Source organism: Trifolium pratense, linkage group LG2 (assembly GCF_020283565.1).
Source record: "Trifolium pratense cultivar HEN17-A07 linkage group LG2, ARS_RC_1.1, whole genome shotgun sequence".
Lineage (NCBI taxonomy): Eukaryota > Viridiplantae > Streptophyta > Magnoliopsida > Fabales > Fabaceae > Trifolium > Trifolium pratense.
In genome coordinates, this window is record NC_060060.1 from 32,055,511 (window position 1) to 32,074,867 (window position 19,357).

General features: G+C 32.7%; 1 protein-coding gene and 1 pseudogene across 3 annotated transcripts; one reads left to right on the forward strand and one right to left on the reverse strand.

The window, feature by feature from the left end:
• Positions 1 to 9,146: 9,146 nt before the first annotated feature.
• Positions 9,147 to 10,567, forward strand: LOC123910493 (annotated as a pseudogene).
• A 340-nt stretch (positions 10,568 to 10,907) lies between these two features.
• On the reverse strand, positions 10,908 to 19,093 carry LOC123910494 (MACPF domain-containing protein At4g24290-like). Of its 3 annotated transcripts, none has more exons than XM_045961609.1 (8): positions 18,744 to 19,093; positions 18,081 to 18,364; positions 16,170 to 16,408; positions 15,048 to 15,249; positions 14,148 to 14,216; positions 13,874 to 14,060; positions 12,393 to 12,559; positions 10,908 to 12,021 (listed from the first exon to the last, which is right to left on the reverse strand). In XM_045961609.1, exons 2-8 carry the CDS (start codon positions 18,342 to 18,344, stop codon positions 11,317 to 11,319), a joined length of 1,833 nt encoding a protein of 610 aa, XP_045817565.1. In that variant the 5' UTR covers positions 18,345 to 18,364; positions 18,744 to 19,093; the 3' UTR covers positions 10,908 to 11,316. The 3 variants fall into 3 exon arrangements, with proteins under 3 accessions (XP_045817565.1, XP_045817566.1, XP_045817564.1); XM_045961610.1 differs by having other exon boundaries at positions 18,940 to 19,049; XM_045961608.1 differs by having other exon boundaries at positions 13,874 to 14,216; positions 18,744 to 18,927.
• Positions 19,094 to 19,357: the final 264 nt, after the last annotated feature.

Below are 19,357 nucleotides of genomic sequence, written 5' to 3' on the forward strand. Positions count from 1 at the left end.
ATCCCTTCTAATGTTTTATTGTTTAATAATTTATAGATGTTTTAAAATGTGTAATTTATTTTGTCAAAGTATTCAAGTATATTTTTTGGAGAAAAAAGTACTTAAATTTTTATTTAAAATAGAGTTTGCGTATAAAAATTCATGTTTGATCAATTTTTTGTTAAAGAAATTTAAATTTTTGTTAGAGAGATTCATATAATATTATAAACATAAATACAAGAACTAATTAAAAAAATATGAAGTTTACATATGAATTGACATAAATTTTATTTATTAAAGATGGTAATGGTCCACCTTTTGACTATTTTTTGAGATATCCATATTAGACACACCCTCAATATGATATGTCTTTTTTTAGTAATTTTTTTTTGTGCATATTCGATTTATATTTGTAGCGGCTCGCCCTCATTATTTGGACTAGCTCCGCCACTGTCAAAGTTAATAACATAAAACAACATACTCATACCTACAAATAATGTCATAAAATCAAAGTAACCGGAATACCTATACCTCCGGATCTGCACAATGTGTGACTTCAATATAACTTAAATAACATCAACTTTCATGCCTAATATGGATCCTAATTCAAATCTCACCTTTTAGCAATCTAAAACTCTAATATAACTTCAAAAGTGATGATAGTTGAGAATATATATGAGCAACAATTTAAAACTATGCATACAAAATAATTGGTAAAAAGGTAAAAAGAAATAAAACTAAAGAGGAAAAAAGGGGTAAAAAAAAGTAAAGATAAAATGAAAATGTTTCCACCACTTGTAAATAAAGCAACAAATGAGCTCCACCAACTTGTTTGAAGTTAAAATAATGAAAATATAAGCAAATCTCGTTGCATTGAGATTCTTCACATCTCATTTCCCTAAATTCATCTATGTATGTTGTAAAGATAAAAATACCCAATTTTTTTGTCTAAGTGTAAAAAATATAAAAAAAAAAATATGATTTTAGGGGAATCAAAATCCAACTTCATTCGAGCTTGGAATGAATCTTCCAATGTCACATGAGGTCTATTGAAAGTCCCATCATAGAAAAAAGTTTTGAAAGTAAAGATTAAAAAACATGAGAAAATTAACCTGGGAATTATTTTGAGAGAACTCGCTCAAACTTTTGTTACTAAAACATATCACATTCCATTCTTTCAAAGAACATGGTATCTCTAATTACTATACAACTAAACAAGGTATTATATTTAAAGGAAAATACTAAACAGTGTCCCGAATCATTGGTTAAACATATTAAAATAGAAATTATGTCTCGAAATTATGTCTCGAAAATATTAAAATGTTATCTTTTCAATATTAATTTTATTTTTTATTTCCTTTTTTGGTATACTTAACAAGTGCCCCGGGATACCGTTTAGCATGACCCAATATTTAATGTCTTCACTTTGTGGTAAAGTTAGAAAACAATTAATTTTTAAATTTAATATATTTGATAGGATATATTATAGATTAGATATATTAGTTATCTAAAAATGAAGAAGTATTTTAGAGACATGTATTGTATATATACTTTTCCAGTTTTACATAGTTGATTGATTTCAGAATATTTGTGTTGCAACCATTTGAAATAAACTAAGAAAAGATGATAAACAAAAGATAGATTAAAAAGTGAAAATTGTTGAGAGAGAAATAGTATTTGTTTTGAAATGTGAGAATTTGTAGTAAAAGGAAGGAGGAGCATGGCATGCAGATTCCAAGAAAGATAGCAGTGAGTAGTAATTCTCGCTCAGAGCTAGCAAAGCAAAGCAATCAGTCTTTAATCATACAAAACTCCAATACACACACACACACTCTTTTTTTATTTTTTTTACCGTTCTTTTGTTTGTTTGAAAGTTACTACTACATTTTCAGTTTCACATGCTATGTTATGCCAATGTAATGGTAATGGTAATGGTAATGGTAATGCTGAGTTTGGCTGGTTGGTTTGTTGTACGAAATTATTAATTTGTCTGATTGATTCTTGTAACAAGAGCGTGCTAGCTAGCTATAGCTCCCTGCTCTCACTGACTGACTCCAATTTTGCTCTGTTACCTCTCTCTCTCTGTTTTTGTTTTCTTTTTTGGACGGAGGGAGGGAGGGAGGTGTGTTACTTTTAATTATTTATTACAGTAATAAACTACTATCTATTATGCATGTTCCTGTTAAACTAACTAACTAGTCAAATTCTACAGTAAGTAAGTAAGTAAGTAAGTACTATAATGCACATTTTTCATTTTTCCCAGAGGGCAGGGTGGCCACATATATAAGTAAAGTACTATAATGCACGCAGTATTATTATTATTAATTGAAGTTGAATTTTTTAGTTGGTTTTCCTTAATTAATTAGTAAATATTAGAATAGAATGAATACTATAGTATGAGTATCTATCTATCTAGCACAAGAATATCTCATTTTGTCCTGTTAACTAACTTATGCACTGCAAAGATTGTCCCCAATATTATATACTATATATATAACATCATTTTCAATCGCCCTCTCTCCCTTTCCTACACACGTGCACTGCACCTGTCCAATTTTATTCATTGATTTGAGATTATACGGTTTGAATTGTACATGCATCAGTTTTAACTTATTAATTAACACAATTTCAACTGTTTAATTAAGAATAGTAACTGCATGTGCATCAAATTTGATTCTGATTTATATATATGAATGAGACATGAGGGTAATGGAGAAATTCCCACAAAAAGAGTAGACATGATATGATGAGAGCTAAAGGGACTAATTAAAGGCCAATTCTAGGGTGGGAGATCATGATAGGTCTCTCACCGGTGCACCGTATGATTTGTGGTTAGGATTGAATGTGTACATGATATTATGGTGTACTGTCAGTATTATATTATTTATTTATTTTTTTAAAAAAAAGTTTTTAATTTTTTCGGATAAAAGTTTTCTATTTCTTTTTTCGGAAAAAAAGTTTCGATTTTAGAAAAAAAAAACAATTCCGGAGTCTTTGCTGAACAAAAAGTTTCCGTTCTTTTTTCGGGAAAAAAGTTTCGGATATTTTCCGAAAATAAAGTTTCTGATTTTTTCCTGAAAAAGTTCCAATATTTTATTCGAAAAAAAAAGTTTCAAATATTTTCTATTTTTTTACTCTTTTTTGTATCGACAATAATTTTGAGGTGAACATTTCGAAACTATTTTCCCCAAAAAATTGGAAACTTTTTTTCGGAAAAAATCTGAACTTTTTCCATAAAAAAAGCAACAACTTTTTTTTTTTTGAAAAATATCCGAAACTTTTTTTCCGAAAAATGAACGGAAATTTTTTTTCCCAGAAAAACTATGGAATTGCTTTTATGTGAAATCGAAACTTTTTCCCCCAAAAATCGGGAATTTTTTTTCCAAAAGAAAAAATCGAAAATTTTGTTCTCGAAAAAAAGATAGAAAACTTTTTTCCGGAAAAATTGAAAACTTTTTTTTCAAAAAAATATAAATAATATAATACTGACAGTACACCATAATATCATGTACACATTCAATCCTGACCACATATCATATGGTGCACCGGTGAGAGACCTATCATGGTCTCCCACCCTAGCATTGGCCCTAATTAAATGGGGTACCTATATTATATATTATGAAAGAGCCAGAGATACCCGTGAATATGAGCCTAACTAGTAGTAAGTACTACTGTATAATAATAGAATTGACCTTGATATCTATTATATATATGTTTGTGGGGTTTACATGATACATCATCCTGGATTTGGTGGAAATCCAAGTCATATTCGATATGTGCTTGTCCACACATTGTCTTTTTAGATAGATAGATATCATTCATTGTCACTCATGGCCTCTCAATATTTTTATAGCCATCACTGCTCCAAAACTATATACCTAATTAATTCATCATTCATTCATTCTCCATATATGACTTTCCATGTCATTGTCCTAAGGCACCCATGCTGCCTGCTAGTTTATTTATATAATTCATGGTTACTTACTGATTATCAAATTCCGCATTATGTCCTCTTTGAATGTTTTAAACGCTGGGGGAATCTCTTATTAAAGTACTCATTTGTACTTATATAAATTTAAATTTCTAGATTAATTAGATTAATTCCTATTTAATTTAGTCAATGTCTCAATGATGCTTCCAAATAGTATGTCATACTTTTGTATGCACACGCAGTTTTTTTTTTTCTTTTTCGATAATTATGCACACGCAGCTTCTAGTCATCAACTGGATAAGCTAAGTGCATATATTATGCTACTAAAGTATAACAAGGAAAATTGCAACAAAATAAAAAAGTATAGCAAAGAAAATGGAAATTGTATGCATCAAATACATTTTAATATATCCGTCTCTAAGGCCCAAACGCATAAAGCCCATCACAAGAAGACAGTGATTTTATTTAGAGAATTTCTTTTTGCACCCCCTAAAATTCCTCAGTCACCCAATGAAATGACCTAAGTACCCCTCCTGTCTTCTTGAAAGCGAGATATATGTTTGTATTCTAGAAAGCGAGTGTACAAAAAAATTACGGTTTAGAAACATCCACCCCCCATTCGAACACCTATGTAGCCTTTTGCTTTCTAGAAAGCGAACCCACCTTATATTTAAGGCGTCTTCAACTTCTTCCCCCCATTCCTGAAGTTACTCAAAATCGGAAAAAAAACCTCCAAACAAATTCTCAACCCGAAAACATCAAAAATTCGAAATAATAAAAAACGTGCACTGTGATGAAAAAAATTGCTCTTGGTGCCCCTGCATTGCTCCTAGACCTCCAAAAATTCAAAAACACTACCATGTGATTAGGAAGATATGTTGCGAAGCTTTCAGAAGATACCTTTCAAATTCACTTAGTTTTAGAAGAACTTAATAACAAAACAAAAAACACTTAGAGAATGACTAAAACAAAACAATAGTATAGTTGTAGAGCCTAATATCTTTATTTAAACAAAAACAAAAACTCAACTTATATTGTTTGATATTAAATAGTTGCTCTCCATCTCCCTAAATTGATTAGTGGACCGGGCAATGGACCAAAGGATAAACTAGTTAGGCCCAATAAGTCCAAAAGTAATAAAGTCCAATCAAAATAATCCAAGAGGACCCAATAGGCGAGATGGCGAGATGACAGGACATGGCGGAATGAAGTTACGTGGTGCCAATAGGTTATTGACATTGTGTCGCGCCCAAAATATCTTCTTCCCAAACTGTCAACTGTTTAGCTTCACGTGAAAGAAATAATGACCCCCATAACCTCCATAGCTTGTAGACGAAAGAAAGGATAACCACCCCTATTCTTGCACTGGTTCGCTGGAGAAGACGGTGGTGACCGAAGTTCTAGGAGATCAAACTTGGAGAAGAAGGAATTGACAGTCTATAAATAGCTTCACATTTTCTTTGTAAAGATATATGACATTTTTTCGCATCAAGCCATTATTGATCAATTATTGTAAACCTATCATCACATTATTAATAATACAACCTCCCTTGAGTGTTCACCAAAACAATTAGAATCTCCAATATTCTCCTATACTTAAAAATATCTTCGGGTAGTGAAAATTCTACCGAAATATATTTTTTGCTAGTGTAAATTCTATCGGGAGATATTATCTAATAATGAAAATTCAAACATGAAATATTTTTCAATAGTATTCTTTTTAGTCTTAGATGTGGAAGAGCGAAGAGCAACCATCTTAGGTTCTGTTTGGTAAAAATAAGCTACAAGCTAGCTTTTAGCTGATAGCTGAAAAACTACTAAAATGAAATTAAAGTGTTTGTTAAATTTAGGCTCTGTTTGGTAAAAAATAGCAGATAGCTGATAAGTTAGCTTATAGCTAATAATTATTTCTGTGAGTGAGTGAGTAGTTTGTTTTATTAAACAATAAAGAAATTAAAATAATAAGGTTAAAATTGGAATAAAAGATAAAAAGCCATAAGCTATAAGCTGAAACGCTACTTGAAATAACATCTAAAAAAAGCTATAAACTAGTAAAAAAAAATTGTTACCAAACACCTCTAATTTTATGAAACAAGCTTATAAATTAGTAGCTTACTTGTGTTACTAAACACACCCTTAACATATAAATAATAAGAAAAAACAGATCGGACTGTAATCCAAGCCCAATCACTTCGACCCATCAATCCAAAAAAAAAACTTTTTATTTAACCTAAAATAAAATATGAAAACCCTTCAATTTTATTTTAACCTATACTCCCTCCGTCCCAAAAAGAATGACTCATTTTGAATATATGCACTATTCATATATATTGTTTTGACCATATTTTTCTACTAATAAATAAAAATAAATATTAACATATAAGATGTTGTTAGATTCGTCTCGATGAGTATTTTCAAAATATCAATTTTTTATAATTTTTACTATTATACAATTAAAGATATTAGTCGCCAAAGTTATGCATTGGCATGCGTGTTTCGGTCAACTGGGTCATTCTTTTTGGGATGGAGGGAGTAATAATTATCATTCTTCCATAGGTTTGATACATATAATATAAAAAATGGTGCAATATAATTTCAACAAGATAACTGTTTGATCGACATTATTCTCTCTCGGACACAACGTCAAACACCTACCGTTGTCCACACAGGTTATGCAATTTCTCGTCTCAGATCATTTTATATGAGAAAACTGAAGTATACTCAGACTATTTTTCATGAAAAGTTGTCTACTATAATCGATGAATTTTCTTGTCTCGGTGATGATATTCATCCTTTTTATGGTGATTTACTTACTTCATGTTTTGTATAATAAGGATCATTATAAGCTTGCACTTGGTCAGATCAGATCATTACTGCTAGGAATCTTATTGGTAAGATTGCTAAAGATTATGTTAAGTTGTTTGTTCAAGTCTAGTGATTCGTTGTATTGGTGTAAGTGTTTCAAGGTTGCGGCGCTAGGGAATAGGAATAGGAGTGGATACAAAACATTAGTAATAATGGTTAAAATGTACAAGATGAAAAATTGAGAGGATCTTGACTCCACCACAACCTATATATGTGACCACTTTCTTGACAAGATCCGTTCGTATTCAATTTAACCCAACCATCCAACCACGTTACTAACAAGTTAATTAAGGGTTGGTTACTTTTTAGTTACTCATAGAATACAAAGTCTTAAAAAATATATATATAGTCTCATTATTTTTATTGATGTAAACTAATGAACTTATTATGACTTGAGACCTTTTTCTCTTGATAAATTTTGCCCTTACTTGAGTTGCCTTCTCCTTGGCCTCAATGTGTTTTTCTCTGTTTATCTCTTTAAATGGACATTCAAGTACTTAAGAGAAATCCAAATTGTGATACAGTGAGTATATTACAATAATGTGAATTGTGAAAGTTGCATGAAGGGAGCGTGAAATTGTGGTGTGATGATGAAAGTTACAGAGCATGAACGTGATAGAGATGTAAGTACTTTTTTTAATGATAAAATATTAGCAACTTGGCAGTGCATTGCACATCAGATGAGTATTGTATCACAAACCCTCATTCCACGTTCAACAGTTATATTATCTTATCATCATGTTTAAACTTTAGACTATACATTACACATTTGTTTGTTCTAAAAAGTGAAGGACATTGCTTAAGGTATAGAGTAGAGAGACATTGATATGATATAGTATATGTTATGTTACAATCTGTTTTTTAACATTTTGTTGTATCTTGAGTGCGCTTTCTTGTCATGGGGCCAACCCATCTTCTTTTGTTAAAAACATGTCTTACATGTAAATGGCTAACATAACTAAACTAACAGTCTTCTTCTTTTCTTTTTTTTTCCACCGACCCTTTCATTTAGCTGTTAATGTTTTATGCTTTTAAACATTACATGTGAGTATTCTAATTTTGTTTCTTTTTCAAATAAGCTAGCTAGCTAGCTTCAAATTTTGCACTCTTCTCTCTCTCTCTCTCTGGTACTTTAATTCAACTCAGCAATAATTATTAATATTGGTGGGTTGTTCATTTCATACAATGTCGTCTAACACTTATTGATTGTTTACACTGTGTTGACTGTTGAGTGAAAGTGATGTCTGCATCTAATTATTTTTCCCTCCCATTCTTCTCAATTTGTTCTTTTTGACATAACATTATAGTTTTAGTTAAGCTTTCTCATTCCTTAGACAGACAGTGTCATTGCCTCGTTGACAAAACATATACTATTAGTAATGTTTAATCACTTTCCTGTTCATTATTACTTCATTCTTTTCAGTAGTGATTACTTTGAATTTTGCGGTTAAATAGTAGTAATGATGAACAAAAATGTGTGCTAGTCATTTAACATGAAGTTTTGCGGATGGTAATAATAGTCATTTGTGATTAACATATATATATATAACATGGAGGAATAAATTAAAGTGGCCGGCCTACAATAAGTACATCAACCCTTTTTTCCTATAAAGTAGTATATATAAATAAACACATTTCTTAATTTCTTCACTAGAATCATGGTTGTTCTGTTACTACTTAGCTGTCCAACTTTCATTTTCTAATTCTCCTTTTCCTAATTATTTATTTATTTATTATTATATCATAGTAGCCTAATAATAATCATTGCCACAATTTTACTTGTGTTGTATTGTATCCATTTTTATGTAATGTGAGTTGGTATTGCAGCAGCCTTTTCTCTCTTGTTTTTATAATAAGATAAGATATCTTTCTTTATATAAAATCAGTGGAGATTTTATGAGATTATCAAAGATTCATAGCGCAATCTTTCTCATCATTACATTGATTTCAATGGTTATGTAGCAGGCCAGGGGGAATTCTATCTAATTAACATTAATTTTATTGAATCAAAGAGAGACTTTAGGCTTTAATCCTCAAAGATGTCATGAAAAAATATTCATGTCTCCTAGCGTCTCAGCATATCAAATGTTCATGCTGTTTTTTATCATCTAAGTTATTTACAGAACTACACCTATCTCCGTTTATTTGGCGTATATATTGATGTGTTAATCTTAAAGAATAGTCATGTTTATCATAATAAAAATTGATGTTTCTTTACGGATACAATAATAATAATAGTAATAGTAATAATAATGAGATTCATCTTAAGGAATGTTGTCGCATATCTAATGTAATAGGAATAGGAATAGGAATAGGAATAGGAGTGGTTGGAAATAATTGGTTGCACTTGTCCCACAAGCCACTATTCATGTGACTTAAAGGTTTGGATTAACAACAACAACCTAGACTACATGAGATGAAATCCATCCTTAAATATGAGTGTCACTTTTATGTTTTAAAAGCAAAGCACTTATTTAAAATTCTTGTTCTTCCTCTTGGGACAGCAAGGCCCATTATTCTTTTTTATTTCTTTAAGTTTGCTTCTTCTGACAAGGTATGTATGTATGTATGTATAGTATTCAATAAGTTAAGCATTAGGATCTTAAACATGGTAACAACATATAACTAGAAAAAGTGTACCAATAGCTAGCCAATAGGATTATCATCATACACCTTTGTCTTTACATTTTTATTTATTGGTTATAAAGCTAAACGTGGTGACTGGTGAGCATAAAGCATATTACCTCTTCTTACCTTTGAAGATGGCATTTAAGAATTTGAAACACTACACTTCATTCTGATCCAATATCATAGTGAAAAATAAATTGAAGGTATGTAAGTTCATTCTCTTTCTGTAGTAGTAGTATTTTACATATTTTTACTCATTATTACAGAAAACAAAACATTTAAGGCTCATCTAACTTGGTTTTCCAGTGATTCTAATTATTTATGTTTCTTTTCTCTTTAGAATTAGAACAAAAACAAAACAGGTTGAATAGAGAGGTATAAATAGGATGAGCGATTTAAGCAGCCAAAGATCAAAGACATGGAACGTATACACGGCTTCAAATCCAGGGCCATCACATTCACAGACAGGAAGAGGAGGGGTTGATGAGGAAGGTCCATGGAAAAGCTTTGGGACATCTATGAGTGCAATATCTTTTGGTTTTGTTGCCACAGCCATTTTGATTTCAATGTTTCTAATAATGGCCATATTTGAACATTTATTTAAACCCACACAACAGTTTTCTGCTTCCACACCAGAATCTATGCTGCCAAGTTATCAGGAACAGCACTCACTACCAACCACAAAACAAGGAAATGCACAATCAGTAAGTCCCATCATAATAGGTTTAATTTCGTATGTTTTAACATACATGTAATACATATATATAATGTGTGTGTTTATTTGTTATTACAGGTTCAATCACCGTCTTATGCATGTGATTTGTCGGTGTTGATGCCGGGGCAGCAATATCCTACCTACCTTGCCCAACCTGCTCCTCTGCCTTGTCGAAGGGAAGAAGCTCATTGGCCTTCTCATCAACAAACATCATTTTGTATTTAATTAGCTCTAATTTTTCTAACCTGCAAAATATTATTAATGGATTTTATCTGTATGCATTACAGACACTAAGAGATTATTATATATCTATAGTGTGAGGCCTGTTGTTTCCAATTTGACTGTCCTCCAATATGTCAGGGGATAAATGATGGATGCTCTTCAAATTTGTGAAACCGCAACTCAATTTTCTCATCAACTTCTACAAACATCCTTCATTTTATCGTCAATACTTCACGTACCAGAGATTGTGTTTTCTTTTTACTCTCGTATCCTTATCTAGCTATCTATTCAATTTACATTAACAACTTGTAAATCTCATTTTGCGTGAGTAGTGTCAAAGTCTGGCTTTGAAATCACCGAGAGAGTTGACCCTCGTTTTTAAACTTTGATTTGACCATAAGTAAAAAATGATGCACAAAGTTAAACATTAAATTTGCTTCTATCTAGAATGAAAACATTCAAACATGCTTCACCGTTATATTCATACGAAGTCTCTAATGCACTACCATTTCTCGACCACTACGACTTCAATAATTTCCAAATCCCTAATGAGAATAACAAAAGATATGGCGTAAAATTTTAACGTATTAAATTGATATATATTAGTGTTTGCAACATAATTTCTCCTGGTGATCTAATCAAAACAAGAGGAAGACAATTCAGCAGACACCCGTGGAATTAATTCAGCTAGTCATTTTTCTGGAATGTATAAGTCTACATTTAAAGTACAATTTCAATAGGGGGAAGCCCTGCACTCAATCCCTTGACATCCAACAAATCCCCCTATTGTATGTATATCTTTGTGAACTTCACATGTGCTTTAACCACCGTAAAAGGGCTACCCTACCTTATTAGGAAAACTAAAACCAATTATCATGATGACAAATACCCTCCTCTCCCAACCTCTCCCTCCTAAAAAATGAACACTTAGTTCTGCTGATGAAAGCAAGAAAGGCCTAATGCAGAACAAAGTCAGCTACTGGTCATCCAACATGTCATCATCATCATCATCATCATCCGGTAAGATCATAGTCAACAAAGAATACTTTACCCGTAAAGAAATTTTGCCCTTCTCAACCAAAAGTCTTGCTCCAGTGACAACCCAATAGCCAGGAGTCTCTTGCGGTCCTCTGGTCATCTCAGTTGTGTCAACAAACTTTAGAAGCTTGGGAGCTTGGACGGGAACAGGTGGGCCACCAGGATAAACGGCTGAATTTATATTAACATCCGCTGGACGTGGAGGCGGCTTCTGAAAAGCCCCTGTGAAGTGTTGGCTAATAAGAGTGGATATGAGTCCTGACTTGGCTCCTAGCCCAGGAGACCCATCCCACTCCGGATGTTTTACCGCCTTAGCTCCCAACACAGTTGAGAATTTAAGTCTTAAGAAGAGTATATTTTTAAAGCCGTAATTTTCAATTTGCAATTGTGCTCCAGTTACTATTGAAAGTTCCTCCTCGGATTCCACAGGAGCAGTGCACACATGAGAGAAATTCTTCCATTGAACCTTCTCATAGAATTTTTTATCATAGGACTTCCGTCTAAAATTTTCATTTGAATCATCTTCAAGCTGGAAGATTTTTGGAAGAGATGAAAGGTGTTGCATATGGATGGCCAATCGGTTGCTTTTCTTACCTTCAAGATAGAGACGGAGACCCGTCACTGGCCTCTTACCTACGTCAACCTGTAATAACATGACAAGTACCCCTGGCTTTAGAACAGATGTTACAAAACATAGTGAACCAAATCAATAAATGACCACCAACTTTAGAATGTCCAAGTTATAAAAATGGTGAATTAATGAAAGTGAACAATGAAATATGCTAATACTTAGTTTTATGCCGCATGAACTAAAAATATGCATCTTTATTTGCAAGACTAGGTTCTACTACATATTAATATAAACAAATCCTAAAAGCTTCTTCACACCGGTTTAGTAATTTTCCTCCAACAAAAACCAAAGGACATGAGTGTGATATATTCTGATCAGTCGAGGCACTGTCAGTCTGCCATCGAATACCTAGAAGTCCAGAACCCAGAAGAATAAACATTTACCTGTATGGTGTTCACATAGAGCCTTGGCCCCATGAAGCTAAACTGTAAAGATGAAGAGCTCTGTTGCTTCCATTGCGGACCAAGAGGAAGTTCACTGAATACAGGTGCCCACTGCCTTGGGAGCTGGAATTCCAAGAATTGGTGGAGCTCTTCAATTGGTGGTTTGTCTACAAGTATAAATGCAGAATGATGAAATACTTCAAACCGGTTCATATAATTTGCATATAATCAGCCAATAATGAAGAAAAACAAACTAAAAAGGTGATCAATGGGATGTTTATGAATCAAAATTACCAGTCTATAATAAGGGTGTCCTTATGTTTCAGTACTTAATATTACAAAGCAAGTGAAAACATTTCTCCAATAAGTTCATCAAAGCAAAACAAAGCAAATTTAACTCCAAAATCAAATAAAACAACAATAGGCGAATTTATGGGTTCTTGGGCCTGGTTAGTTGTAAGAACTAAGAAGGGCCCTGATAAGGCTCAAATGATCTACTTATTTGGTTGATTCCCCCTTTAAGGGAGATATTGATAGAACAGAGAACATAAAACAGAAACAAAAACTGATTTACTGCTTAATTGATAAATTATAAGACAAAGACAGTAACAATCAAGAGGATAGGCTCCTCAAAGAGGTCAGGACATCACCCCTCTCTCTTTGCCAACCAAGTAGTTATATTCTAACACAACATATGACATAACTGCCTTGACACAAACTGCATAATTATAATAAAACATAACTACATTAACACAACTGCATAATTAAAATAAAAACATAACTTCCTCCTATCAGTTATTTCCCTCCACTCCTTTCTTTTTCTTTCTCTCACAAACTCTCTAGACTTTAGGCCTCTCACGCCCCACTTTTGGCTTAGGTTCTTGTGGTATCCTAACAGATATTAACTTGTAAACAACAACTGAGAGGCATAGCTAGCTAAAGGAAAGAGAATGCAGATATGCTATATAGGGAAGTTCGGATGGAAAGAAGGGAAGGGATTCAACTTTTAGATCGGGGACATAGGAATTTACTTGGCTTGGAGCACTTATCTTATTTTATGCACTTTCTTCTGTTTCATATCAATAATCCAGTCTACATTTGTTAGATAGTGATAAAAAAAAAAACAACTGAAATTAATGTTTAATTTTAATTTGTGTTTTTATTTATTAAACACATAATTTTATAGAAACTAAAACATCATGCTGTCCCAGAGTTGTGAAATTCCTACAGAGAATGAACTCTGTTCAAAACTACCAAATACAAACCAGAACTACCTCCTAACCCCCTACTTACACATTAGGAATACATAAATACTATTCACGGGCAATTATCTAATATAACAGCTTGGCCTACAACACCACAGGCAACAATTATAAATAAAAATAGCATAAATTGCGTAATAATGTTATTCACATAGAATATATGCAAATAAAAGTTGCTTATAAAAAAAATGCAGTAAAAGTAGCAATAACTTTGCTTACATCGTAGATAAAGGTTTATGGCATGGCTCAAGAATCCACTCCCCGGAACTCCATTTAATAGAGAGGTAATTGGAATAAAGGACATTGAGATCACATCAGGCTCCAACTGAACGGTCTGCAACCACTCATTATGTGATAGACTTTTGTCATCACTTCCACCTCTCCTCTTGCCAAAGCTTACGATATCCTGCAATAAAATAAATAATATAAGGGCGACCGCAATTGCAAATATATATAATAAAAATTTATTCCCGGTTACATGTTCTAAGCACACCTCTTTATTTGAATAAGAACTTGATGGACTAATATTAGCAAAAGTTAGCCTCTGCGTCCTGATTCCAAACTGCAGGCATAACAAAATTAATAAGGTATCTCCAACCTAACAAGAGTTGACATGAACTAAATATAACAAAGAAAAGATTATCCATTTGAAAACAATTCACAAACCTTGCAAATAAAAAATAATTTATTTTAGCAATGAGACCAAGACACATTTATACTCAAACTCCTCATTCTCTCTCAAGCAAGTCACTGGATAACATTTTGGCTCTGCTGTAACATTTTTTGAATTGCTCATTCCCCGACTGTAACATCTAAGTTTATACAGTTGTCTTATTTCTTTGTTTTTCCATTGTTTAACAATAATAATATATACCGGTCCAAAAAAAAGTGAAAGAAAATCAAATTATGATGTTTTCATAAAATAGCATTATATCTACATAGCAGGCTGACTAATGAACTGTTCCCCCGACTCAAAACTCCAAGTGTTTCCTCTTGCACTTCCATTCAAATAGCACGTTTTCATGGATCTAAGTCTCAAATTCCTTGCTTAATTCCAGAAAGTCAGAACCTCTAATTGATAATTATAACCTACATGTGGCTGAAAATCTCAAACAAATATGAACCCCAAGTTGAAGTCTCTTTGGGGCAGTGAAATCATGAGGGAAAACCAGCACAGTACAAAGAGAGTCTAATGGTTTGTATTTCATTCTTATTGTCAAAGTACGTACTTTGTTATAAAGAGAGTCTAATGGTTAATAAATGAAGAGATATGCTATCACAAATTGTATCTTTATCATTATCTGTAATTGTGGATGAATAAACATCATAGACAGACTGGTGAAAGAAATGAATAACAATGATTCTCAATATTGGAAAGCATAATTTCACAAACCTTGCCATTTGGGAAAACTTGATCAGAAGCTACGTTAAATTGGCCATTGGTATCCAAAAACCTTTTATCTGCCATTTCTTTCAATTTTTTCTGAACATCGGCAGGTTGGAGAGTTGATGAGTGCTGCTGTTTCAAATATATTACATCTTTTCCTCCCATCTTCATACCAACAATAATATGGGTACCAAAGGTATCAATAAACCTGGGTTAATCGTGAAAAGCAATAGTTGGCAAGAGTCTCAAGTCCAAATAAATAAACAGGGAGCTTGGTAAAATAAATCCTAATTGAATTAGGCAACCTCTTAGGACAATCAATTAAAATTGTAGCCTTTAGTTACACTTTATGTAACTGGTGCACTCAGTCAAACAAAGATTTAAAACTATAAAGTATAAACTAAATTAAGATTGAAGAGGAGACTGCATACCCAAATCAGTGCTAATTTAAGTAGAACCCATTTATCAAGTGTCATGTTTTAAATTTAAATGCAAAAAAGAAACAACTGAAACCAGAGAACAAATACACCAACAATTCCCTGCCTAATTAATTGGTGAAAATGCTGTTGATAAGTAAGGTAAAGCAGAAGTAAAATTAACCAGATAGATGCAACCGCAGGCTGACATAAATGTGGTATTACATTCATAACATATAAGGATGGAAATACAAATAACCAGATACTTGATACAAATGAATCTGTATCTTTTTGTCAAGCGAGCCGAATGCACATAGAATCTCAAAAACAAAAATGATTATTCACAAAAATAAATTTCATCGCCACCATTGAATTGTAAATCAATAAATAAAAAGAAAACTTCCATTCTGCATCTTCAAAACTATTTAGAAATATATCAAAATGAATTGCGTGTGTGTATGCTTAAACATGGCCTACCAAGAAAGGACTGCCAACAAAATCAAACCCAACTTATTTCAGTTCCATCCTACCAGTTAAGCCAACCCTTGTTGGCAATACATCAGAGCAGCGTACTCATAATTTCAAAAACTAAACAAATATGTAAAAAAAAAAAAAAAAAAAAGAATTCAGAGGGTAATAGTATTTCTCTTGACATGGAAATTGACTATAGTTTCACCATTTATCAAGATTATATTAACTAAGCTCAACTCACCTTGCTAATGCAGGCGGGTCCCATGATGATGGTACGGCTTTTTTAACATGGTTGCAAAGTACCATCTGAGACTTCTCTAATGCAACAGTGTAAAGTGTAATTAACACCCCATCAAAAGCAAGGGTCTTGGTATGCGCTGCATCTTTCTGCCAACTACCAGAAAATTCAAACATTGAATTGAAAAGCCCCGAGGGAATTTTGCCAGTCAAAGATAACTCCTGATTGAACTGCTCTGTCATCTGAAAAGAAGCAAACAGACGATGAAGGGGAGACAAACCACACATTGCTTAAATTACAGACAAGAAGAGATCTCATTACATTCTGCTCCTTCAAAACCATTCAGAAAGTTATAAAACAACAGCCTTTAGAAATTTATGGTTCCAAAATGAATTGCGTGTGTGTGTGTTGCCTATAGGTCCCTTACCAAGTACCAAAGAAGAGACCGTAAAAAATTAAACCTTATTGCTTTCAGATCAATCATACAAGGGTTGGCTTTGGAGGGTGGGAGTTAAAGCAAAGCAATGGAAGGGAAGAATTATTACAGAAGGAATGAGCAGTTTTCCTTTCAGTGTAATGTTCAAGGACAATTTGGAAATTTTGAGGGTAGAGTAGGGATGTCAACGGGGCAGGGAATGTGCGGGGGGAAGCTTTCCCGTTCCCCGCCCCAAAGTGCATGCGGGGGAGATTTTGCCTCCATCCCCATCCCCACGGGGAATATTTGTCCCCATCCCCACGGTTCTCGCGGAGAAATTATGACACTAGTATGACGTTATTTTTTTTGTCTTATTTAAAAAAACAAATATTTTGCATCTTTCTTTTTTAAAAAATAAAAACAACACATAATGCATTCATAACCAAAAAAACATTGCAAAAATATTTGGCTACTAATAATCATACAAAATCTAACAGCCAAAATATTTCATAGCAAAGTATGCATAATCATACAAAAGTTCATAACCAAAATATCTCAAAACTGTTGGTATTTGGTATTTGGTAATTGGTAAATATCCAACCAAATTAGATAAATAAAATTACTTCTAGGGTCTAGGAGAAAGTAGCCACTTTTCTAGGGTTGGGAGTTGGAACTTGGAAAATGCAAATATGCAATGAACGCTTGAAATTAGCGAACAATCAGTGGAGAAAATAATGGATGACTCCTCAAGTTACTTCTTTTTTTTAAAAAAAAAAAATCAACATTTAATATATATTAATAATAATAATAATAATAATAATAATAATGTATAGTGTATATATGGACGGATTTGGGGATCCGCGGGGACGGATGATTCGTCCCCGATCCCCGCCCCGAAGTGTCTGCGGGGGGAATTTTTGCCTCCATCCCCATCCCCACGGGGATAAAATCTTTGTTTTCGGAGCTCCGAACAGGGCAATCCCCACGGGGATCCGCTCCACCGGGTGCAAATTGACAACCCTAGGGTAGAGCAATAACCTTGCTATGTTTTTGCCAAGGAAAATGGCTAATATTACGAATAGAAAACTCACGAAATTAAACGAATGACTGTGATTGAATACGTTAACACCATTCCCTCCATGTATATACCGTCAAACACGTAAGTGAAAGTTTGACCCATCACTCGTGCATTTCATTACCGATTTGCGCCATACTAAATAGCATTTGTGTTTTGTTAATTCAAAACTAAATTTCAACAATATATGATTATCATGTTAATGCATCTATTTGATCCATCCATTATCTAGCAAAGATGTGAAGTGCATTTCAATATATGGAGAAAATGAGCAAGGCACCAAGTGATGAAATTAAACTGGTATAATTATGCATGACAATACTCGTGAGTCTCAACATATTTCTACTCAACAGCTGAAAGTTTCATTCAGGCAAAACATGTTTACAACAGAATTTACCACTACAACTAAAAAATGAAACTTTACCTGTTGAAAAGACAGAACATCAGACCTGAACCTAGTTCGTTCCCCTTTATCACACTTTATTAATTTGGAAACATTTGGTAATGAAACTCCACCAGGTAAAACCACCTCTCTAACATCATCTTCATCTATCTCAATTAAACGCGAATTAATCGAATCTCCTTTACAAAACTTGAGCCTTATATCAGAAGATATATCATATCCACGCCCAATCGATCCAATTGCAATTTCAGCAGCTTTATGAGCTTGATCTTCTTTAGGTGCCATAAATCAACACATCACTCTCACTGAAATCAAAAACAAATTCCAAAATTCAGCAATCTTAAGCACCTATTGAGCTCATCATAATTCAAAAAAAAAAAACATAGCTAACACATAAAGTCATAAACAAATCATGAATTCAGTGTCTAAAACACACAAATCATTGATGTAAACATGAACTATAAACTAGTAAAATCATAAAATTAAAAATGATACTAATAAAATTTCCCAAACAGTGCATAGTGTAACAGTGACCCACAACACAAATGAAGAAGCTTTGCTACAAAAATAGAAATTTGATACCCCACTTGAACAACAACACATGCAGAGACAAAGCATGTACTTCAAATTCAAAACAAAACCATTTGTAGTCAAAAATTGCAGATTTTGAGCAAAAAAACATACACGGTGCATGAAAGCTAATCACTGTTTTTGCGGCTAATTGCCTTGTTTCTGTCTGAGATTTCCAAACCCTAAAATTTAAAATAAAAAATTTGATTTGATTTTTAAGGAAAATAAATAGAATTAAATGGTGAGAGAAAAATGAAGCCTGTGAAGAGAGATACTAATAAATAAGACTGCAAATGCAAACAAGACTCACAATTTCACATTTTATTTTATTATTTTTTAAAAAGTTGACATTTTTTTTGGATAAAAAAAAATTCTAATACTCTTAATGAACTGGGAAATGCTAATTTTGATACACTTCTAATTCCTAAATATGTTTTTTATGCTTAACTTATAACACTGAAAATATTCTAATGTTTTATTAAATTAAAATAAATAAAGTAATCATAAGATGAGAAATCCTCAGTTGACTTTTCCAAACTGATGACCCATGGAAAGCACTACCTACCAATATAACAATAAAAAGTAAGGGTGTATTGTTAAAGTGTGTTTTAAAATAACATAATAAGGAATTTAAAAGTAAAATTTTTCATTAAAATATATAACATTTTGATTTCCATATTAAAAAAATTGATTTTTAAAAAGTGGAATATATGTCTTTTAAAACAACT

Coding starts and splice junctions, on each gene's coding strand:
- LOC123910494 (XM_045961608.1), bottom strand. CDS start 18,344: ATGGCACCTAAAGAAGATCAAGCTCATAAAGCTGCTGAAATTGCAATT. Junction 12,560..13,873: donor CATAAACCTTTATCTACGAT/GTAAGCAAAGTT, acceptor TTATACTTGTAG/ACAAACCACCAATTGAAGAG. Junction 12,022..12,392: donor TCTATGTGAACACCATACAG/GTAAATGTTTAT, acceptor ATGTTATTACAG/GTTGACGTAGGTAAGAGGCC.